Source organism: Amblyomma maculatum, chromosome 1, assembly GCF_055883805.1.
Source record: "Amblyomma maculatum isolate TAMU_Amacu chromosome 1, ASM5588380v1, whole genome shotgun sequence".
Taxonomy (NCBI): domain Eukaryota; kingdom Metazoa; phylum Arthropoda; class Arachnida; order Ixodida; family Ixodidae; genus Amblyomma; species Amblyomma maculatum.
This window is the reverse complement of record NC_139344.1, coordinates 499,537,460-499,562,068: the sequence shown is the minus strand read 5'-3', so window position 1 is coordinate 499,562,068 and position 24,609 is coordinate 499,537,460. Positions and strand designations below refer to the sequence as shown.

Here is a 24,609-nt window from a genome sequence, read left to right as displayed (position 1 = left end):
CGTACACGTACACGTACGTGCTGTGTACGTAGAGCCATCACAATCGTCTGTGCATCATCCGAACATATGAGCACTTCCATGCAAACCGGGGAGCACACTAGCGTTTTTATGAGTAGCCTTTGGGTTGAAACAAGGCTTTATCGTGCATGTGCATGCTGCAAACATCTTGCATCGAAATTGTCGAGACTAGTACAAGACTGTCTAATGTTGAATGGCAGTTTTCTATTTAAAGCTGCCAAACATACTTTGAAAAGTCCGAACTTATGGGGAGTGCAGTCAGTTGACACCTGAAAGAACATAAATGTCAACAATGGAGCTGTAATGCAATATTTTTTTTGCCATATTGGAAAACAACAAACATTATTTGCCAGCAGCAGTTCAGTGAAGTAGTAATGTAGCGAGCAATGGGCATACAGAAAATGTGATCCATGCATTTATAGGGCTGGGTAACAAATAAAGTTGGGAGACGTGTGCGCCCATTCTAATTTCTATTGTGATAACCGCAGTAGCATTTCCTCACTGCTAAGCGCGGTAAGGCTCGCTACAAACAATATTGCTCTATGGATAATGACAAATAGTTGACAGTTTCAACCCCTACCTCATTATAATGTTTTTATGGCGTGCCATGAAGGTTAAATGAAAAAAAAACGGCATTATTCAGCTATATGAATAAGAGAATACAAAATTGCCGTGGTAAAAATTAAGGACTAACTTTTTGATGCACCTCACATACCTCGCAGAGAAACAAACCTCGCACTAATAAAAAAAATAATAAACAGCATGGTGACTGCCATCACTGTAGCAACAACAATTGTGCAAACTTGCGGTAGACGAGAGCAGCAAAAGGTATAGGCGATTGCTGTCACGTATACTTAGCGTCTTACCTTTTGCAAGCCGTGTTCTGGAGACTCATCTCAGCAACTGAAGCCTAAAAGTAGTCGACTATATTCCATTCATCAATGAATTAAATGCGTAAAGAAGTTAGAATATCGCGCTGACATTTAAGAGAACAGTCTGGCGCCTTTGAAGTCCTGAAACGTGTTCTATCTGGATACTTGGATGCATACATGCGGGCAAAATCTGTTGACAGCTTGTATGCATGAAACCGTAAAAGCTGGGATGAAACAGACAAATTTAACACACTGTGGGCGATATATTTTGTCTGCCTTAGCACTGAGTAGGGATTTGCAATCTTCCAAAGCATGCTTGATAAGATACCATTTTAAAATTCGGGCGCGTCGTTGATTGAAAGTGTGCCTAGCGCAACAACCACGCGAGAGCAGATTGATACAAGCCTCAAGAAAAAAAAAGCTCAAGGGATACAACTTGGAGCTTCTTTTCTTCTATACCTTTATTTTAGTTTTGCATACAACAAGGGACATAACAGTATGTCAGCATTATTGGCCCCAACGAGCATTAACGAAGCCGGCCAAGCGACCCCTTACTACACCGCTTGCCGCTCCTCAATTCAGATACCCTCAAACATGGTGGCGACCGATAGATGGGAGCAATTCTGAATAAGGTCTATTGCACTTGCAAATAATACAGAGCATGTTGGCTAGCTATACAGCAACAAGGTTTTAAGGTTTTCCTTGGAAGGACAAGGCTACGTAAGAAGGCGTCTGCCGCGGGAGGCGACGAGAGCGTGCGGTATTTTACCGGTTGCCGCGCTGTTGCGAACCAGAAGATGGGCTGTCGTGCACGATGAGTCTTCCCGTGTGCTCCACATACTCCGTGCCAGCATTTGCTGGGACAGGCAGCGGGAGATGACCGCACGTGTTGCCGACTGGATATAGAAGCTCCATGCCGTCTTCTCGCGGTAATCCGCGTAGACGCCTTGGTGGCGCACCCATCGCTGGTTCTCATTCCCCCAAGGGGAGGTAATTACCCCTTCCCCCAGCCAGTGCTGCCCCGACGCTCGCTAGGGTGATGGTGATTGGCCAAGGTGAAGGGGGAGGCAACTGATTTTCTACTCCTCTCCCCCTCTTCAAATGCTCACCTAATGGTTATTAAGAGCTGCTCCTTGGATGCCATCCGCGAGGTAGACGTGGGGCTTGCAGCACAGGCAAGGCACCACTGCCATCCGATGAGCAGCAAGGTGAAGGGGCCCCCGCTGTCCATCGGCAGGTCCCAGAAGCCAGCGTGATGGGAGGGTGTGGTTCCCACTGACACGTCTTTGTTGGCAGGCAGGGTGTTGGCTTCCTCTCCCATTAAGCCGGACTGGTTCTATGAGACACCGTAGCTTCAGGGACTCACGGACGCAGGGCAGCAGGCAGCAACGTACAGGCCCAGGCGGCTTCACTTGATCTCTGCATATGCCTCCGGATCTCCAAGAGGTTGAACAAATTGCGCAAAATGACCATTTGGTAAAATGTGGTCCAATACGAGTGCCAATTTTATCTAGCACAGCACCGAGTTGAGTTCCCCAGAACAAAGCTGGCTTGCTTCAGTCGAACGCGCATCCGTGGTTTTTCCGGCCTGATATGGTTCCGTAAAATTTCCGATTCGCCTTCTCAGCACAAAAATACCAAGTTCATTCGAACTAAGTTAGCTTTCTCTAGTTAGGTGAGATGTTTCGGCTACAGCAAGGTCCATCACCTATCACCTTCATATTACGACATAGAGTACATGAATACAAATACCTTGGTGTCATTTTTACTCACAATATCAAAGCGCATCGATTACATCACTGCTAAAGCTCTTAACAAGGTTGGTTACTCAAAGCGCACAGCAAGAGCAGCTCCTAATGAAGCCAAACTGCTGATGTATAAAACTTTAATCCGGCCTGTCACAACGCAGCCAGAGTGCGTCGTGGAGAAAGCAGAGGGAGGAAAATAGCGCACGCCGGTCAAATGAGAACGGAAAGGCAGAACGGGCTGGACCCACGAAAGGCGCTGCGAGGACGCAAGGAGAAGGGGTGCTTGAGCTTGAGAGGTTACTGTAGCTTGTCCCACAAACGACGTCGCACTTCCCAGAATGACGGGAGTTTGGCTCTCCGGGAGTGCGGAAGCTCGGGTTTGGGGTTTTTGGGCCGAAACGCGTGTTGTCTTTCAGAGACGCTCTGTGCGTGAGGCGACGATAGAAATGGCCAGCACTGTGCATCTCTGTATGTTTTCTTTTTGGCATAGGTAGCCAGGGCGGTGAGCAGCTTCGCTTGTGTGTGATGATGTTTTTTGTTCTTTTCTATATGAAGTGTTTAATTCAGGAGAAAGTGGCGGGAAAATTGTTCATTGGTTGTGGTGTTGCAAGGGGGTTGTCTTTGGCTAAAGATCGGGATGCGGGAATGAGAGAACGAGGCTTTTGCCGGACGGCAGCCGTGCGGGCCAGTCATGCGTGACTGGTGGTGGCCCGGAGCGGTAGGGACAACGTGGATGAAGCAGAGAGGAGTTCGTGGCGGTGGCCGATAGTAGGCTCGGCGTCGTGTAATCTGAACGTAATGAAAAGTGTGTTAGTTCTGCTTATTTTATTTTGAGTTAATAAATGTTTAGTCAGCATTGGAAAAGCATCAGACGGTGGTCACTCATTTGATGGACGACGTGTGCTCAACTCTGCAGCCGTCTGTCACAAAGCAAGTCCCCCAGGGTCCAGCAAGAGGCCCTCCTCTCGCATCCATCACCATCAACTGAGAGGGAAGCCTTTCCGCTGACTTAACAATCAGTCAAAGTGGAGGGCGTTCGTTTTGTTTGCATTTAACTCTGCCTGTTCCTGAAGATTCGTTAAATGTCTGGAACCCATACAAAGCCGTTAAATTGATAAAATCGAATGTGTACAACAGAAAGCTGCAAGATTTACTTGTTGCTGCAACGACTTCCATTTTTCACCCGTACCTGCAATGTCTTCTCTAAAACAAAGTCCGCTCTCATCCTGCCGTAAAACCAAGTCCCTCAAACGTTTTCAGTCTATAGTCCATTCTTCCAATTGCCTTTCAGAGCATATATTGTTTGCCGAACCATATGCAACCATGAGCCATCATAATCTTAATATAGGACCTTTTTTTTTTTTTGCCCGTACCAATGCCTTCAAATAGTTTCTTTCCTCACATTGTGGAGAGTTGGAATTCCTTGCATGGAAACATCCGTTCATCATCAATTTCTGAATCTGCATCGGCAATTGAGTCGCAGCATCAGAAGGTATCATGTGTTATGATAACATCCTTTGTTGTTGTTATATGTATTTGATGCGTTGGATTGTCTGAAAATACTCGCTCCTGCTATAGCCCTGAATTGGGCTGCAGTATTTTCAAATAAATAAAAATGTAAAACAAGCAAAACACATTTGCTTATTGTGTGCCACGGTTAGACTGTCCTCCGATGTGCGACAGGCAGCCCCCAAAAAGAGCCTTAAGCCTAGTCCCTTAGGACTAAGGACATTGTCTAGAACATAACGCCACAAGGATGTGCATCTCTGCCAAGGAACCCAGGGTGGCCCTACTGGCTCGCTGCGATCCAAAAGCAACTTATGAGCGAACGACGCCTACCGCGTCCAGCGGTATCGGAGCACCACAGTGATTTTCAGCAATCATCAATACCAGTCAGCAGATTGCGGCACCCAGATCCCAGGGCCAAAGAGACAGAAAAAAGATTATTTACAAAGAAAAATAGAGTCACCATCCAGGCTGAGGCACTCACTCGCTTCTGGTTTGCTGTTCTCTGTGGACGGTTGTCTTGCACTCCATATGTGGACCTCCTGGCTGCACTGCACCTCTCAAAGGTCTAGGCACAAAAAAAAAAAAAAAAGAAAATGCTCCACACACATAAAGAAAAAATACATGCTCGACCATTTGTTCTCGCTGCTACTCCTCTCACCTCTCTGTTAAGAAAGCACTCCGATGTTGGGTCAGGCCTAACGCAAGTCTCGGCAGGCACTCCTCACTAATGTTAGCAGACTAGGTTAGTTTTCAAACTGCGGCGGGATGCGCGGCACCGCACCACGCGGGCGAGTCAGTGGCGCTGGAGTCGCATTAGGCTCTAGCTGCAGGAAGCCATGGAGGCTCCCAACGACGAGCAACGCAGTCAACGGAGTCTTGTAGTCATCGTGACCGCGACGTTCTGGCAAGAATGGCAGTTGTCGCTTTTGTGTGATGATTTTGTGGTTTTCGTGGAATAATATAACGCACAGTGGAGCCATGCCGACATGCTGCGTGACTGACTGCACGAGTGGCTATCGAACGGACAAGAGCAGAGCTCAGACCAGCATTCATTTTCGCTCAAGCGCGAAGCGCTTCTCGTTGCATGGAACAGGGCTATTCCACGTGCAGACAACCTTTCAACCAAGTCGAGAGTGTGCAATCGTCACTTTCACGATAAGGACATTCTGAAAAACTTGCGTTCCTGTAATCGAACGCAAATCTGCTGTAATTGCCACTGAACAAGGGAGCCTTGCCAAAAATGCCATCCCGAAAGTTTTTTGTAATGCGTCGAGGTATTTAAACAAGCCACGAGAAGGAAGGCGTAGGGAAAGATGGGAAAACTCTAGAGGGGCGTTCAAAGCCCATGAAGAAAATTGCGGTGACTGCGTGAACTAATCAGCCATGCATTTCGGAGCCTCAAAGCATTGATATATTTGTGATAAAACAAAGCGAGCGGCGACTATTACCCTTCAGCAATAGCACGGTTAAATGCGTAAAAAAAAAAATATATGGGCTATATATTTCGTCTGACTTAGCACAGAGCATGGATTCGCAAACTTCTAAAGCACGCTAAATAAGATACCATTTTACAATTCAGGCGCGCCGTTGACCGAAAGTGTGCCTAGCGCAACAACCACACGAGAGCAAATTAATACAAGCCTCAGAAAAAAAAAGCTCAAGGCATATAACTTGCTGCTTCTTTTCTTCTACACCCTTATTTTAGTCTTGCATACAACAAGGGACACAATAGGTCGGCATTAACAAATCTGACGACGCGACCCCCTACTATGCCGCTTCCGCTGCTCAATTCAGCTAGCCACAAATATGGTGGAAACCCACGCGGCGGCCGATAGATGGCAGCAATTTTGCATAAGGTCTATTGCATTTGCAAATAATACACAGCATGTCGGCTAGCCATACATCAAAAAGGTTTTCCTTGGAAGGGCAAGGCTACGTAAGAAGGCGTCTGCCGCGGGCGGTTACGAGAGCGTGTGGTATTTACCGCTTGCTGCGCTGTTGGGAACCAGAAGACGGGCGGCCGTGTACGACGAGTCCTCCCGTGTGCTCCACATACTCCGTGCCAAATATCCCCCAGCATTTGCTGGGAGAGGCGGCGGGAGATGACCGCACGTGTTGCCGACTAGATATAGAAGCTCCATGTTGTCTTCTCGCAGTAATCCGCGTAGACGCTTTGGTGGCACACCCATCACCGGTTCTCGTTCCCCCAAGGGGAGGTAATTACCCCCTCTCCAAGCCAGTGCTGCCCGACGCTCGCTGGGGTGATGGTGATCGGCCAAGGTGAAGGGGGAGGCAACTGGTTTTCTACCCCCCCCCCCCTCAAGAGCTGCTTCTTGGATGCCATCCACGAGGTACACGTGGAGCTTGCAGCACAGGCAAGGCGCCAGTGCCATCCGACGAACAGCAAGGTGAAGGGACCCCCACTGTCCATCGGCAAGTCCCAGAAGCCAGCGTGATGGGAGGGTGTAGTTCCCATTGACATGCCTTTGTTGGTAGGCAGGGGGTTGGCCTCCTCTCCCGTTAAGCCGGACTGGTTCCATGAGACACCGTAGGGGACTCACGGACGCAGGGCAGCAGGCAGCAACGTACAGGCCCAGGCGGCTTCACTTGACCTCTGCATATGCCTCCGGATCTCCAAGAGGTTGAACAAATTGTGCAAAATGGCCATTTATTAAAATGTGGTCCAATGCGGGTGCAAATTTTATCCAGCACAGCACCGAGTTGTGTTCACCAGAAAAAAGCTGGCTTGCTTCAGTCAAACGCCGATCCGTGGTTTTTCCGGCCTGATATGGTTCCGTAAAATTTCTGATTTGCCTTCTCAGCGCAAAAATACCAAAATCATTTGAACTAAGTTAGCTTTCTCTAGTTAGGCGAGATGTTTCGGCTACAGCAAGGTCCATCACCTATCACCTTCATATTACGACTATGGATCATTGCATAGAGTACATGAATACAAATACCTTGGTGTCATTTTTACTCACAATATGTTATGATCAAAACGCATCGATTACATTGTTGCTAAAGCTCGTAACAAGGTTCGTTACTCAAAGCACACAGCAAGAGCAGTTCCTAAACAGGCCAAACTGCTGATGTACAAAACTTTAATCTGGCCTGTCACAATGCAGCCAGAGTGCGTCGTGGAGAAAGCAGAGGGAGGAAAATAGCGCACGCCGGTCAAATGAGGACGAAAAGGCAGAGCGGGCTGGACCCCTGAAAGGCGCTGAGGGGACGCAAGGAGAAGGGGCGCTCGAGCTTGAGAGGTTACTGCAGTTGCCTTATGTTTCTTCGGTTCAAACCGGGGTGCTCCAGTATTTCTCAATTCATGTATAGGCATTTGGTATGAATGAGCCAGTCTTTTGCGTATTACATAGCCCTTCTGGCCTTTTCGTCGCGCGCAAGAGTCTGGCTTTAGTGACGTGAACATTTCTGAGCGGTTCAGTTTAAAGGGATGTTCCTTACTTTTGCTCACCTTCAAATAGTGTGTTGTGTGGTGGCTGCATAGTGACTAGAACAGTGAATTACGTTGACCAATATTTTTCATCATGTCGCAGTCACGATTTTGTACGAGCAGACAGAAATAGCTAAAGATGTTTGCACGGGGCAAATGACATCTATGTTCTCGTTTACCACTCACTTGACCGGTTAGCTTACGGCATTGTCGAGAGCAAGCCTTTGGCGTAAATCACTTTCTTCGCCATTCTCCTGTCAGAACAAGTACACAGGTAATGTAAGCCAGACCACTCGGCTGCTACACACAAGCGACCCTTATAGGCAGGCACTGCATTGTGCATCCAAGGTGGTGAGGGAACCATATCTGGTAGACTCTACCAGTAGGCCTGTTCCTTGGCTGGAGTTGAGAGGTGCTCCATTCAGCGCACCTACTGGAGGAATAGTAGTCTCCCCATTCTGGGCTGGAGCTGACCAGCGATGCCATTTATTAGGACGACTTTCCACCAACATGATTATCTGCTTTTACTTAGGTTTACATGAAACAAATAATTAAATAGTGCTCCTTTGTTAAGGCATGACACTGATCAGCTCCCTCTTTAACAGTGATCGGACGTTCCAAGAGCCTAAATGGAGAATGTTGCATACACATGCAGTTAAATTACTTAGCATTTACTAAGCATGTTTATTCAGTCATATTTTTTAACCTACTATGTCTGAATATTAAAACATCCTCGCAGCCAGTGGAATTACATTTTGTAATCAATAGCTTTATGGGTTGAATTCATGATCGAACCGGCCGAAAAGCACAACAGCTGTACACATTCCAGACCAACTTGGGCTATGAGCGACACTGTGGGGAGGGCTCTAGATCATTTCGATCCATTTAACAGGTACTGACTGTGCATAGTACACGGGTGCTATGCTTTCTGCATCAATCCAAACATGGCTGCCACGGCCATGATCAAACCGCGGTACCCTGGTTCAGTGGTTGAGCATCTTAACCACCGAGCCACTGTGGCGGGGTAAAAGTAAAAAAAAGGTATATAAACCTTGACTTTTTTTCTCGGCACACACCATAGTTTATTTCATCCATGTCTCTGCTGTAATACCCTAAGTGTACTTCACTTGACAATAATGGATCAAAAGCCAAGACATTGGTGTTTGGTGCATGATAGCCACAGTTGCTTATGCGCCGTAAAACCCCATATAAACAGACATTGAAATTCTGCGTATGGAGCCGCAACTTTAAACCCAAGCTCTAAGGCCATCTTAGCCCATGCAGTGCTCAGGGCACTGCTGCCACCCAGTCAAGTGATCTTGCAACTTTGGTGACAGGTAGCAAAGATGCGCACTGCTAATGCACTGTATGCAATGACTATGGCAAAGGAAGGCGAGAGACGGTGGCAGGCGGCCACCATCTACAAAGCTATCCGATAGCCCCTTTCGGGCCCCGACAGAAAGAACACTTTCATATAATGCCTCCTTCCTGATAAGCATGTGAAGCTCTCATTGTTACAATTGTTTGTTTGTTTTTAATTATGTTTATGAAGAGCAGCAGTACTCTCCCTCATTTTTTCTTTGTGCCACCCCACCAAGGAGTACCATAATAGCATCCCTGATTCTCTGCAAGAGCAGAGAGTAGAGTTGCCTGGAACTTTCTATGATTTTGTTACTCTTCAAAAATGCTTGCTTTTGTCGCCCAGTCTACTTACTCCCTTGGCTTTGGTATCTGTGACAGCACCTTTTGCATGACATTGTGGCCCATAAGGCTTGATAGCAGTGAGATTAGAATCGCCTTCTAGGACTTTTGGGTCACAGGCTAGACATGCTACCCTAGGTCACACATGCACATTCATATGGCTTGGTTAAAGTTTGGCTTTATATCTATGTCACTCCAGGAAGCTTGAGCAGCACACATTTACGGCCCACCTCACAGCATGCCTCTGGCAGATGGCATGGCTGGCCACTTTTCGGCTGTTTCTATGACATCATGTCTTAAAATTACCTGCCTTTGTGTTTGCTTGCATTAAATGCGTGTTTGACGTCAGCAGCGACATATGTTCTCATGTGGTTTAACCATGTAAACTGTCCTGATCTTCAATCTGCCTCAAGATAGCAGGCCTGGTCCTTTGCGGCACTTGTCAAATGCTGAGAAGCTTGCGCTAAGCGATGCAAGGAACAGCAGGCAAGAAGATACAGACAAAGCCATGTACATACGCCATATATCACGCATATCAAAATAAACTACGCCAAACTAGTGCTCTTGCTTGCTTTATTAAATTTCCCACATTAAGCCTTTTTTTCAGGTGTATATAACAGCAAAAGAGCGGCACCTCTTTGTTAAAGCACAGATCTAAGTATGACCATTTTTGCATTAACTACACTTACATTGAATACTTGGGCTCACAAAAAGACTAAGGTAGACCCTAAGTTCCACGCTACGGCGACCTCTTTTGTGATGGGTAAACCAAGGCGCCCTTGGGTTGTGTGATGTCAGTGCACGTTATAAAACACAGGAGGTTGAAATTTCTGGACCATTCTACTATGGCGTCTTTCATAGCCCGAATTGCTTTGAGATGTTAAACCCATTAACTAAAGAAGTAAACCCCAAGTGATCTTTCTTTACCCACACAGGAGTAGCACATTATACGGCTGAAAAGAACTGAATTACAGAAATGTGAGCGCATACAGCTGTAGGTATAATAATCTACTGGTAGTAAATTTACTGCCAGCTGGTTCTTAAAAGGACATGCATGGGTGCGCATACTGCTACCACAGGAAGCACACTTCTAAACAGTAATAATTTTTTTTTTAGTGCCTAAAGGTTTGAATAAACATGTGCATGTCTTTTGAGTGTCCTGCGTAGGCTGACGAGCGTGCATACTACGAACATAGCATGAAAAAGCTCTCCCCAGTGCCTTTAACAATGGGCATTGTTTTAGGTCCCTTAGCCTGCACTAGGCAACAGAGACTCGCAATGACCTTTTTATTTACGCATTTTAAAGACATTGGACATTTAGACAAACTTTAAGTTCACCTTGAACGTTACCCTTCAGCATTTTTCACGCTGTGAACTCTATAAGCACATTTATCGGACTATGAATTTCATCATTTCATTTTATACCATTACTCCACAATGCACCTTAGAACACACTTAATGGCCGCATTTTATCTCCCCCTTCATTTCTTTTATTCTCCTCAGGATTCTTTTTCCATCTTTACCTCCGGAATTCCCCTTCCTACACAGAGTAGCATGTCAGCGAAATTTAAACGCGGATAAAATCTCTGTTCTTCATTAAAGGGTCTCTCTCTCTCTCTGCGCATGTCTTTTGACCTTGTGGCCAACAGGCACCACCACAACACTTTGAACTTGCACAGAGAACATACTTTTGTCAGCATGAAGGAATGTTTCAAGCTCACAAGACTTTTAGAATAAAAACAACCAAAGTAATACATATGTCTGCGTGCATTCTTGCGACAAGGTACCAGACACATGGACTCTTGCGAAATTGCTGTACCTACTGTCCAGTAACTAAACATTTAAACACCCAGTACAGCAATCCTGTTTTAATCTGTATTTTTTCATGTTTTCGAAATAGCACAAGTGCACTGGTCCACAGTCAAGAGATGTGTAAGAATGCCCTTCCCGGTTGAATTGAGGCCTTTTGTAGTTACAGAGTCAGCACCTGCGACTCAAGTCCCAACATCAACTACAGTTGATGCCATGACACTTAAGCCGAGGCGGGGCTCATTTCTAGAAGAGTCAGTATTTCGTCCACATGGGCATGCCTGCTACGAGCAGTGATGAATATGTTTTGAAAATGCCCAAATATTGCAGAAAAGAAAAGGATACTCTGCAAAGTCTGTATTAACCGTGCCCATGACATGGACGAGCAGGGTTATGTGTTTCTAGTGAAAATAGCAAAGGACAATTAAGCTCGGCTCAGTGACTACTTTTATTTCTTGAAGTACTGGGGAAGGTGGAGAGGTTCTGGGTGAAAACAGAACATATATGAGGCAACACAAGCAGCTGCTTTTAAACTGATGAAGAAAGTATACTTAAGTTCTTTTGGACAGCAATAGAAAATGAACTGACTGTTTCTGTTCAGAATTTGTGGTAGTAGCACAGCACAAAAGGGTAAACAAGGGTCAATATATTTCTAGCGTCATCCTGACATTTCAACAACTCATTTGGCATCCTGGACAGTATGACGAAATATTTACAGCTATACGAGAAAAGTTAACCTTTGTTTATATTTTACCAATTAACAGTTAACTAAAATGTAAGCACGTACAACAAGGCAGAACATGAAGTCCCGGCGGCCCATGACATGAACTAAAATACAGTGATGGTCATCTGTCCTGGTGCTTCTCTGCAGTGCACAGGTACAGAGGGGGCGAAGCATACACAACAAACGGTGTGCTAGCATACAGACAGGCTGTGCCTAAGGGGCAAAAGTGGCATACAGACAGGCTGTGCCTAAGGGGCAAAAGTGGAAAGGGGGGGGGGGGGGGGGGGAGGGGCAAAACAGCTGAAAGCAACAACGATGCACTTACATATGAGGGCCAGTTCTCAGGAAAGCAACATAAAAAAAAATACTGCAACAGCGAGTAGCGGTAGCTACTGCACCAAATTAACATGTACTACATACTACTGTAAGTACAGAACTGCACACTTGGAGAAGACGTAACCGAAGGGGCTGTAAGCAACTCGCACTGTACACACTGTCCCGCTTGTATCCCAACGACGTGAAGAAACCGTACCTCTTAGTTTCCAGGAGCACAAATGATTGAAGTATCTATGATGCCCTGTGAATTCCTTCAGTAATGCTAAGAGAGTGTTCTCAATGTAGTGCCTGGAAAGATCTCTTCGCCGCCATTTGTAATACGTCCCGCAGTGAAAGTAGCCTGCAGCAGTGCCGCACTGTACCATTTGTTGACGAAAAAAGAAAACGAAAGCAACCGCAAATGAAAATATTGTACTTAAATTTTAGGCTCTATAAAGGTTCGCATAGATTGTGTGTTTTAGTTTTCGCCTGCCGATTCTGTTATACCATCCATGGCTGCAGCTTAGATGGCAGACGACGCGGTTAGTATACAACTTCGAGAGTCTCAGAGAACTGCAGTGAACAGGACATCAGCTTATGTTGACGATCTACAGATTGCATACACATCCTCTAACGTATCTACATGCGAGAGAAATGCGCCGATCGAGTGCTCTACACAAGGGCGACGTAGACACTGTAGTACAGCCTTAGAGCTGTGGAACAGAACACTGCAGTAATTGCGTATTTGAAGGCGGAATACCTTCGGCAAAACAACAAGATAAGCAGGCCACGGGGAGCCAAATTTCCTTGCGTCGAGTAAAGCGCACAATGCAGAGCGAAGCTAGAAATTGCACTACACGAGAAAAACTTCGTCTGCAACTGTACGTCACAATCAAGCGCGTCCAAAACTACGCGCTTGATTGTAGCAATCAAGCTCGGATTTCTCACATCCTCCTTGCTAATCTCTGGAGGATTTGATATATGAGTACGCGAAACGCTTCGACTGAAATATACAATGAGCACCGTGGCCATGTGCGACAATGACCAAGTTCCAACGCGCCAAACGCTGACGATACCTACATAAGTTAAAATTATTAATAAAATAAACAGTAACCCTTTTTTTAGCCGTAATTTTAAGTTATAAATAGTATTATCAATGTTTCACTTGCTGTTGCACACATTTTTTCCTTTGCTTAGTTTATGATGACGTAACGTGACAGCAGCATTTCACTAGTGCCACGGTGAATTGTGAAACATGTTTTTTTATTGATAAAATAGCTGTTACAAGATTTAAAAACTACAATATTATAAAACCTTATTATTAAAATTTTATTTTTATACTGCTGTTTTGTTTTGTTTTCTTTTAAGTTTCATTCTGCTCGGTCTTTGCCCCTGGACAATGTGCCCCTGCGCTCCAGCTATGGTGGTTATCCGCTCCCCGCCTTTCCAGTGTTTACTTACTTGTTGCTTGAGCGTCGTTTTTTTTTTTTGGTGGGGCGGGGGGGTTGGGAGGGCCTTGTTCTCGGGCTGTCAATCGGAAGCATCTTCAGCGGCGCAGTAAGTCTGAACAAAAATTTATTTTTTTTCTGGAGCCTGAAATAAGTATTTCGCAAAATAGGTGTATTTGAAAGACCTTAATTACTGAAGTTTGAATCGAAATGCCGCTTTTGCAGATCGCGTGCGCTTTGCGAAACTATGAATGGTGCGGAAAAGGAACAATATATGTATATGTATATATCTGTAGCGGGTGCCCAGAATATGTGTCAACAGCTGTAATGCCACCAGTTTAACCGCGGAATGTATTGAACGCCTCGGCGTGGTTACGGAAGCGAGTGAGAATATATCAAATGTAGTGCTCTCGGGCTTCCCACATGCGCATATCGTACGCTGTTTTTGCGGGCACGCGTTGGTACATTAGTTGGCTTTTCAAAGTATGCACTTAAACGCACCAGTTTTTATCAATCATGTTGTAGCAGTAAAGCGCTCATTTCAATTAAAAGGCATAAGCGCACACGCGTTTTTCCTTTTCGTCAAACAGATATGTCAGCCGCGGCCGCCTCGATCGAGCCAGGCGTGTACCGAGGTAAGTACATAAAGCGTGAAGCATGTCTGTTGGGAAATTGTGGATCGTGATCGTTTCGCTAAAATTTCGGGGCGCATGTGCTACTGGCGTGATCCGGAGCATGGGCGTCAGTGGGTGAGGTGCAAAGACAGGGTCATAATGAGTACCATACCAGAAATAAGTTTGGGATGCCATCCAGCCCAGCTGACATCTTGATGTCGAGTTTCAATATAAGGTAAATACGCCTTCCTCGGAAATCTTAATGTTATTAATGGACACGTCACTACGAGCAATGGTAACTGGCGGAATAATATTGTCACAAGCAAAAACTGAGTGGAAATACTCAATAAATGCATTCGATATGAGAAATGAATCATTTGCAGAATTATTGTTAATCATCATTGAAGTAGCTGTCATAAAACACTTGGCAATACCGATGACCAGAATTTACATGGATTAGTTTTAGCAGGTCTTGCAGCTGCACACGAAAGAAGAAATTCCTAGCAGAGTTGATTTTCAGTCAAAGCTCCTCTTTTGCTTTATTGAAACGTGCTATTGTGGCCCATTTTCTTGCTATGGGTTAGCCTGTGTGCACACCGTGTTTGATGAAAGATATCATGCGTCATCCACCGAAGTTTGATATTTCTTTATCTTGAGAGGAACAAAGTGTTGAATACATTTTTTCGCCAAGGTTAAAAATAACTTGCCAAATGTGTTCACATCACAAGTGGAACTCGGCACAAGAAATTCTTCAAATTCATCAGCCAGGGTGTCTGTTATTGAAATGTCATCAGGGGAATCGAATTCAGAAAATTAAAAAAATATATATTCTGTTTAGTAACCGAGAACTTTAAGGAGACAAGAACGGCGCGATGGTCTGAGGTTTTCTCAGCATACCTGCCAACTCTTCCGAATTTTCCGTAAAATGTACGAATTTTGACGAGTCTTACGATTTTACGACTCTTGCAGAAAATTTTTCGGAAAATGTTTCATTTTCGGAAAAAAAAAAAAAGTGCGGACATCTATTAACATCATGGCCTCCGAGATAACATCACACGTGCACGGTACAGTGGCTAGAATAGGGGAAGTGTGCAGACCGCGCTACCGATTCTGAAGCCCTTCCGTGATGCTACGGAGCGGGAGATCCAGGGGGCGTTGACAAACGCTTACACGTCCGCTCACTGCTTGTCGTCTGCTCGCCGCGCAGTTAATCAGCCACGTTTGAGACATCCCTTCAAGATCCGATGCATACTTTCTGCTCTTACTGCGACCTCCACTTTTACACGGCATCTTTATTTATTTGTCAACTATCTAAGTCATGCCGATGTAATTTTATTATGCTATGCAGCGGCCATTTTTAAGCGGAAGAATTACAACCAGCATTCTAAGCGGGACTTCGCTGGGGTGGCTTTAAAACCTCCTTTGAGCAATCACTCCAAGAAACACTTGCCGCCAGTAACTGCCACCAGACACTGGCCGAGGTAAAAAGATTAACTTTGCTGGCCACAGTGCTAGATAGACCACTCCGCAATTTTGGTACCCAGTTTTTTTTTCTTTTTCACGTATTAAGCTGCCAGTCATTCAAGCTGCGCTTTGATCGACGGTCGTTGGTTTCATCCTATATGACACAGTTGCACTAAAGACGTTAAATAGTTCCTTGGGTTTTCATTAGGATTAAGGAGACCTAATTAAGTACTTAGCTAAACGTGGCAAGGCATGGCATAACAAAGCTACAGGAGGCAATACTTTTCTAAACATGAGCTGTAAACATTGCATGCATATCCACGCTAGTAAACCACCCCTGAATTTTTTGTTTTCCGAATAGATAGGTGAGCAGCTGAAGAATCACTTGGGGATAGTAGTAATTTTGTTTTTGCAGTTACTGTCTTGCTTCGCTACTCATTTTGCCTGGGCTGCTTAATTGGCTGTTTTTCTTCTGTGAGACAAGAAAAAACACCTCTGCTGCACAACAAATTTCATTTTATAGTTGATTAGCAGGCACTGAAGCATTGGGAAAATTTCTAAATTACCGCCACTTTTTTTTTTTCAGTTCTTCAGTGGCGTTATTTAAATAACTGGCAGTTATCACTTTTGTATCGAGCTCTGAACTTGGCGACCGTATTGGGTGGAAGACTTTAGCAACCCGTAGAAAAATCTGCTGACTGAAGTTCTTGTACAGCATTTACAATGATTGTACCGGTATTCAAGACAACATGAAAAAGATTGAGTTATCAATGCCGCATTAATGTATTTAAGTTTTCATTTTTTCCTAAAACAATTCTGGACTGGAATAAGTATATAAGAGAAATGCGCAACAACTTCAACAGGACACAGGAAGAAACACACAAACAGTTCACGAGAACCAACTAGCCCGACAACACGCTCTTCTGAACTGGAATAAGCCTTCGAATGATGTAGTCTGTACACCTGGCTTCCTAAGTGCTGTTGAAATTTTCCTTGAAACGGTTTTTGACACATGCATATCAAGGCACAATCAGAAAAATAGTCCGGAATACGCCGTACAAAGGGGCCACCCACGCTCGTTCTATCAATTAACATAGCAGTTGTGCCATAAATAACGTGCCAAAGCTGACGTGACAGTAATTATTTTCTAAAGCAGCTCGCAAAACAGCAGCGTTGCGCCTTTCAATAATTTCGCACACCGAACAACCATATCTAGTACGATTTGTACTCGGTTTTGTAACGAGGTACAAAACAATGACTTTGTCGCCGGCTCATCATACCGGTGTATGATGAGCCGTGAGGCAGAATTTGCACCAAAAAACAACGCAAAGCGCCCACATCCCGTGCGCACTCCAGGGTTCAAGCACGCATTTCATGCGCCGACCTGACGTGGATGGATAGATGGAATATAGGAGTGTCCCCTTTGAAACGGGGTGGTAGCAGTAGCTATCATGCTCATTTTTCTCCATATATCTTAATTATTGATTTAGAATTGTTAACTAAACCATCATTCTATTTATTAATTTTTGCTCCTACATTACTAACATTATGTCACTTCTCTGCTTTTAAGCCACCAATCTTCCCGCCGTTTTTTGCTAGTTTCCACCGCCGGTTTATTCACGCGGCCACTGTTATCTCTAAACCCCAGAGCTTCAGGAACAGTGATTGCGCCTGTATCAACTTCCGGATGGATACCATTGCATTCGAGTATAATATGGTCAATTGTTTCACTGGAGTTTCCACATACAGCACATGCGTCATCTCCATTGTTAAACTTCTTTTTGTAGCTGCATGTTCTAAGGCACCCTGATCTAGCTTCAAAAAGTAGGGCACTACCTCTTGAGTTATCAAAGAAATCTTCCTTCCTGATCTGCACTTTCCACTTTCGGTATAATTCCAAAATCTGATTTTTTTCCATCGAATTTATCCTTCTGTGTTTTTTACCTGTTGCTTAATGCTCTTTATTTCTCCATCCTTGTTACTAACATACTTACTAGTTAGTTTCCTAGTTCTTTTCCTCCATTGTGAGTCAACGCTTACAGGTACAGGTATTTAAATACCTTAGCTGCCCATCTGTTACTGTCCAATTTCCTCAGGCGTTCCTCATATAATATTTTACTCTGAGCTTCCCGTACTTCGAAAGATGCCCAGCCCATATCTCCCTGTACCGCCTCATTTGTAGTTTTGCCGTGGGCACCTAGTGCTAATCGTCCAACGGATCTCTGATTTGTTTCTAATGTCGACTGTACCTCTGATTTTAGGCACAAAACCGCATTTCCGAAAGTAAGGCCTTTCCAAATTCCTTTCCATAATTCCTTTCCAAATACCCCTCAATACCTCATACCTATTGTATCCCCACAATGCCTTATGCTTCATTATCCCGGCATTCCTTCGCCCTTTGGCCTTAAGTGATTGCTCATGCTTTCCAATGTATGCCAATCCTTCGTTTACCCATACCCCCAACTATTTATATTCTGCTACTCTAGGTATTTCAAGGCCTTGAATTTTAATACCCTGATCAGTTGAGCCGTTGAAAATCATCAGACCCGACTTAACTGCGCTGAAACTGAAGCCTAGAGCGTCCCCTTCGTCTCCGCAATACTTAACTAGAGTTTGCAATTCTTCCAGACTCTCAGCTAGCAGCACAATATCGTCTGCATACATCAAACCGGGGAGGCGCTGCTCTACCGCCTTTCCACCTAATCTGTATGACAGGTTAAAACCTAGGTTACTGTCTTGTATCCTCCGTTCCAGGTTTATCATATAAAGCATGAACAGCACCGGTGATAGAGGACAGCCTTGTCTTAATCCTTTGCATACTTTGACAACCTCCGTACTTCTTATCCCTTCCCACGTAATTTCTACTTTGTTATCCCGGTATATTTCCTGTAGGAACTCTATTATCTCATAACCGCTACCTTCTTCTTTTAATATGTTCCACAGGAGTTCCCTGCTTACGTTGTCATACGCCCCGTTTATGTCCAGGAAGGCCAAATACAAAGGTCTATTTTCCACTCTAGATATTTCGATGCATTGGGTAAGCACGAACAGGCAATCATCTAAGCGCCTACCATTTCTAAAGCCGTTCTGAAGTTCTCCGAGTATCTTGTTACTTTCAACCCATGCTTGCACCTTTAATTTCACCGCCTGCATGGCTAACCTGTACATTACAGATGTTACGGTAATCGGCCTGTAGGATTTTATGTGCATCCTTTCTCCTTTCCCTTTATAAATCAAATTCATTTTACTCTGTCGCCAGCTGTCTGGAATTTGCTTATTCGCTATGACTGTTTCCAAAGCTTTTAACAACGTTTCCTTACTTTTTGGACCGAGTTCATTAATCAGCTTGATCGGAATTCCATCTATTCCTGTAGATGTGTTTTTAGGAATATTTTTTTCTGCCTTTTTCCAGTTTAGATTGGTCAGTTCTAAGGTGCTTTGTATTCTGCTACCTTGTGTTGCTTCCTGATTTGCGGTGATTACCCTATCGTCATTCTTAAATGACTCAGCTATAACTGATGTAATGTAGTTCACTGCGTTGTCCCCCTTTAAACAATTTCCCTCGTTATCTTGAATCCGATCTTGCTTTCTTTGATTCTTCTTCCCTAGCCAGCTTATATGGTTCCAGAATTTTCTTGCTCCGCCTCTAGAGGCATCATGTATATCAGCCATCCAGCGATCGGTGGACTGTCTTATTTTACTTTGGACGAGGGCCTGCACTTGAAGTTTCTTTTGTCGATATGATTCCCATTTTTGGTCGATTTCCTCCTGAGAAGCCTGTGCTTTCTCTGCCATTCAGTGTTCCCTTGAAGCAGCCCGTCGTTGTTCAATAGCTTCCCGGATTTCCTTATTCCACCAGCTCCGTGGCTTCCTCTTTCCATTCCAGCGGTTTGCTACTTTAACCTCCTGAATTTTACTCCTTATGAGTAGTTCTACCTGTTCATAATCCCAGTCCTCTATGGGGCTTTTCTCTATTGCTTCCTCTGTGTCTGCTGCTATCTGCGCTATTTGATCGTCGTTTAATTTTGCGTTTACGTTTTGTCTAAGTTCCATTTCTCATTTCATCAAGGGCCCCATCTGCAGACTAATACGTTTATGATCACTTCCCAAACTACACTCCCCTTCTTCGTCTATTTCCATTTTTGTGACCTTGCTATAAATTTGCTGCGACATTAGACAATAGTCAATGGTCGTCTGCCTGTTGCGGAATTCCCACGTGATTTGGCCTTCACATTTTGTTTCTCTATTTACTATAACTAGATCGTGTCGCTCGCAGAAATCTAGCATTAGCTTCCCGGTACAATCCGTGTATCCATCCAGATCGTCGATGTGGCCGTTCATGTCCCCCAGCAGAATAATATTGGCCCCATTTCCAAACTGGCTTATATCGTCACTGAGACATTCAACAAGATCCCTGTTTTCTTGCCTGCATTGATGTCCTGTTCCTAAATAAACTACCCCTAGCCATGTCCTTGTGCCGGCAATGGTTCCTGAAACCCAGATATGTTCTTTACAAGATGATTTAATTCTTTGCCAATTTGTTCCCTGGTGTATCAACATACCTACGCCTCCACCCTTTCTTTCCGTTCTCGTTCTGTTGCACCCTTCCCAGACGTAGCCTTCTATAAACGGCGGATCTTCTAGATCCCTGAGATGAGTCTCGCAAAGAGCGTACACACCTATTTTGTCATCCTTCAACTGCTGTTCTATCTCTAGCCATTTCGCTCTTTTTCTACCTCCTTGCATGTTTATGTAGCTGATCCTAGTGTTAAATTTCTTTTTTGTACTTTTCTTTCTCGACATACTCTTTGCCATTTTTGGGAGCTCAGCCTCCATTATTACACTTTCTTCTGCTTCACTTCTAACTACCTCTGTGCACGGAGTCCTTGCGGACCGCCTAAAAACGCTACAGCCCTGCCTGCCAAGCGCCAGCCGATCTCTGCTCCGACCCTTCTGTTAAAATGAATGCCATCTCGCTGAAAAGCCTTACCAAAACCTGCTTTATGTACCTCCCTGTTTACCTCAACCACTTCGAAACGCTTCTCCAGGCTTAACTTTCTTATGTCCTGATTAACTGTCACCACGTCCTTTTCCATCTTTCCGTTCAATCCTAGCACCTCTGGTACTGTGCATACAACTATCTGCGTCTGCTTTGTTATCTCCCTGATCTCGTCAACTCCCTTAGCTAAACTTTCCACCACTCCTGGAGCGTCACCATTTAGGACATCGTTTAGACCCGCGGCTACTATTACCATACTGCGCTCTGCGGAATCCTTCAACAGCCTATTTTTACTCTCTTTTAGTACATCCCTCATTGTTCTCCCTGGGAAGGCTCCAACCAACACTCTTTTATCACCCCTTACACGTTCCAAGATATCTCGCTTGCATCTGCTCATGTTAGAATCTCCGGCGATAAGCACCTGGGCCTTCTCTCTCCCTCTCCCAACTGTTGGCTCCTGCTTTCGGTTATCTGTGTCCTTATCTCTGGGATTTTCATTCTTCCTTACTTCTTCCTTTTTTTCCGGCGTCTTAGCTGCTTCTAAATAACTCTGACGGTTCGGATCCGCCTGACCTACTTTGCTTATGCCTTCCATGCCAGTGCTGGCCCCAGCCACGTGGCCCGCATTGGAATGTTCGTCCTTGTTGGTTCCAAGGACAAAGTCGGCCCCTTTCTTTTCAATCTGAGTAAGCTGTCCAAGCAGTTTCTGATTTTCCGTCCTTAGCAAATGTACTTCATGTTCTAAATCCTCCACACGAGACACTAAACTGCCCCTTTCTTGATCAAATCTATCTAGACGTGCATTCAGTACGCAACATTGGCACAAAAAGTCGCTGCCTTCCGCTTCACCTACAGAATCAAAACGCGTTTCTTTGAGATTAACCTGCGCCTCACACTGAGTGCACTTTACCTTATTTTGATTGCACATCTTAAGCGCTCATCGACTGAACTATAACTGTTACGAATTCTTAGAATATACAAATTGCCAAAAGAAGACACAAGAAACGACTAGCAAACACGCGTTAAAAACCAAATCTGCGAATGCCAATAGCCTAGAAAGAAAAATATCGATCTAAACAAGATAGCTAAACAATAACCGCCAAGAAAACCTAGCTGCCGGCACGAAAAACCAGGCCGCTAGGACCAAGAGCTAAAATCTATTCTTTAGGCTGCACCTAACCTAACTAGCTGAAAAAGAAATAAGGTAATAAAAGAAAGAACTCATCTATTTGACGCTTCGGAAGCTCCCGCTGTCGCCAGTCCGTCCGTTTCCGGTAGCCACGTGCAATCGGAGGAGCGATGGAACACGCGTCCGCACCACACGGCTGTCAGCTGTCCGCATCACCAGCGGAAGCATCACCAGGCGGCTTCAATGCTCCCATAGGCGCCGCTTGGCGGTAATCACACTTTATCATTCTAGCCACTGTACGCGCGGAAGGGTAATCCCGGAGGCCATGTTAACACTATTATGGTACCTTTGGCAGCTACGGGAGGGAAACACATATTTGTGATATCATCATCAGCAGCTGCAAACGTTGTAGTTACTTCTGTCGTCTACTCGGGGGAACACGAATCCATATCCAAAACTCAATACTGCCTCCGCCAGGCTAGTGGCTGTTCCTTTGTTCACGTGTTTGGACAACTTTGGTGTTGGCCTCTATTTTTGCGTGATCTGCGGCCGCATCCGACTCAGTATGACTCTGAAGTTTTAGTAGTAGCGATTTCGCAGTGCAATGGCGGGCTCAAAGCCACGACAGTACTTACAAGTATTTTCGAAGTCGTACGCGGGAGGATTTCCCTGCTTCGTGCTGTCTAAGAAAGGAAAGAAGTTCGGATTTTGCACCGCGTGGTGCCTGTAATGTTAATGTTTCACATGGTGGCAAGTCCGACATTAAGATCCACATCTCTTCGAAAAAGCATCAAGGACACGTGCGAGCCGCGGACAGCGGCTCGAGGGGGAAAACGAAGATGGAGAGGGAGAAAAGGCCGTCTGCTGGCTGTTATGAGCTGCGGCCAGCACCCCCATTCCATGCTAGCGACCCGTGGGCCTTGGTGCCCGTGTTGTTGTGTGGATGTGTGTGTGCGCTCTTGTGCTATACTTGTGCCACGAGTCTTCTCCGAAGACCGCATGAGGCTAGTCATCTTGTCTTGCCCCGGATGAACTAAATGCGATTTCTGCATTGATTCAATCCCTGGTGCACGGCCGCTCCACGGAGCCCTTCGTGGCTCAGACGCAGGTTTGTTACATACTGCTTACATGCAAATCGGCCCCGAAGTGCGATCTATTTTACGAGGTAACCCGAACCTTGTATTTCGGCAAGATCCCCACTAAGGTACGACTGTATTACTTACGCCGTCCGGTGAGGAAAAGACCTGCATTTAAAAACAAGCAAGTCATCCGCAGCTGTGCTTTCTGGCCGCCTCTATTGCGTGCAGACACGTTCCACCGTGCATGCAGTGAGAATGATTTGTGCATTTCGCAAGGCGACAATGAAATGAAAATGCGGAGATTAAAAGCACCTGGCTGCTTTCGGGATGACTGGTTTTGTTCTACTGATAGTAATGTGCGGCTTCTGCAAGCTTTCAAGTGAGTTCTGTTGTTGGAACTCTAAATGAAACAGCTGTGATTGACGTTTGGTTATGTGTAAAGCACGAAGTTCGTTACTCGTCCGCTTTCATGAATGACATGCACACCCTTTATTTGATCTTGGAAACCAATTCCAAAATTTGTATATCATCCGCACTACCATCAGACCTTTACAGTATGAAACATTGTTTTTGTATGCTACTTTTTCGATAAATGACAGCCATGTGGCACTTTTGAGAACAATCTTGTTTGTGTTATGCCCCGTTGCCATCTGCTGCCTCTGACTGCACTCGCGAGTTTTGTTTCGTTAGTTTGGTGACTAAACAGCGTTTTGTTGCTCTTTTGGTGTGGTATAAGTGGTTCAACTTCTAAAAGCAAGTTTTTTTTTTTTTGCAAACGAAGTAAGGGATAAAAGTTTAATGACAATTTGTTGCTACAATATATTAATCCATTTCTCTCCGCCACCAGCCCAAAGTGCCATGTCTGGTGAAGGTATATGTCTAATACTGATCAGTTAAGCGAGACAGAATGCATGAAACAACTGTTTTCACATAGAGGAATAGAGAAGAAATAATTCATTTGTAGCCAACGTGCATGAAGCAAAAAGGTACTATCATTGGCATGTTTTAACCTTTGCAGCATACTTGCGCTCTTGCTGCCCATGCAGCCACCAGTTGCTACTGTTACGATATGGACAAACTGTCCCGATGAACTAGAATTGGCAGGGATTGTCCACAATCACTATAATGTTTGGCTTCTGCTGTGCCTTGGTTGTATAGTCCTTCCCCCTAGCAATAGCAACACACTTTCACCACTAGTACATCAAGTGAAAGTTGCTGGTTTGCATCGTGCACCTTGCAGCAGCAACCTTGTGCCACTCTTAGGATAAATTAAATTTGAAGGGAATAAACACTGCATGTCATGAATAAGACACCAGTGGAGTGCACATCAATAGAGTGGCCAGATGTACCATTCACAGTAACATACTGCACCAGTGAAAACTGTCAAAAAGTGAAAACTGTCACCAGTGAAAACTGTCAAGCTCATAGCCAACTTTATTATAAGCGGAACTTTTTTCAGCTTCATCATGCAATGAGTTGCAAGACGAGAAGCGAAACTTTTCCATAGACGTATTATCAATAGTGGTCTTTAGTTAGAAATGTTGCAGTAAGGTGTTCACTTGGCACAAATGGTCTGAGGCTAAGGTTGATGGAAACTGCCTAGCCGGTGTCATCGTCCAGAAGAGCCAGACTTTTTCCATGGCCACAGTGAAAAATGTGATGTGCTTCCGAGCTTTTCCTTTCCTACTTTTTTACCCTCCTTCTTTGTTTATACATAACCTATTTTTCATTT

At 44.8% G+C, this 24,609-nt stretch overlaps 1 protein-coding gene and 1 pseudogene across 11 annotated transcripts in view; one reads left to right on the top strand and one right to left on the bottom strand.

Annotated features, from left to right (window-relative positions):
- Positions 1-12,562, bottom strand: part of LOC146210313 (uncharacterized) — a 39,039-nt pseudogene extending 26,477 nt beyond the window's left edge. The window contains exons 1-2 of the transcript XR_014708845.1: positions 6,132-12,562; positions 4,629-4,712 (exon numbers count right to left, since the gene is read on the bottom strand). The product of XR_014708845.1 is annotated as an uncharacterized LOC146210313 (transcript). The remainder of the gene's footprint in view (positions 1-4,628; positions 4,713-6,131) is intronic.
- Positions 12,563-13,066: 504 nt separating this feature from the next.
- The window catches only part of LOC146210312 (uncharacterized), a 165,457-nt gene continuing 153,914 nt past the window's right edge, over positions 13,067-24,609 (top strand). For 3 of the 10 annotated variants that reach the window (XR_014708832.1, XM_084609264.1, XM_084609272.1), the window contains exons 1-2: positions 13,068-13,701; positions 14,183-14,227. Coding sequence is in view for 9 of the 10 variants with exons in the window: in XM_084609264.1 (XP_084465390.1) it covers positions 13,544-13,701; positions 14,183-14,227 (203 nt within the window). In the remaining variant the exon portion in view is untranslated. Of the gene's footprint in view, positions 13,702-14,182; positions 14,228-24,609 lie in introns of all 10 variants that reach the window. The other 7 variants (XM_084609299.1, XM_084609256.1, XM_084609290.1 and 4 more) reach the window with 7 other exon arrangements.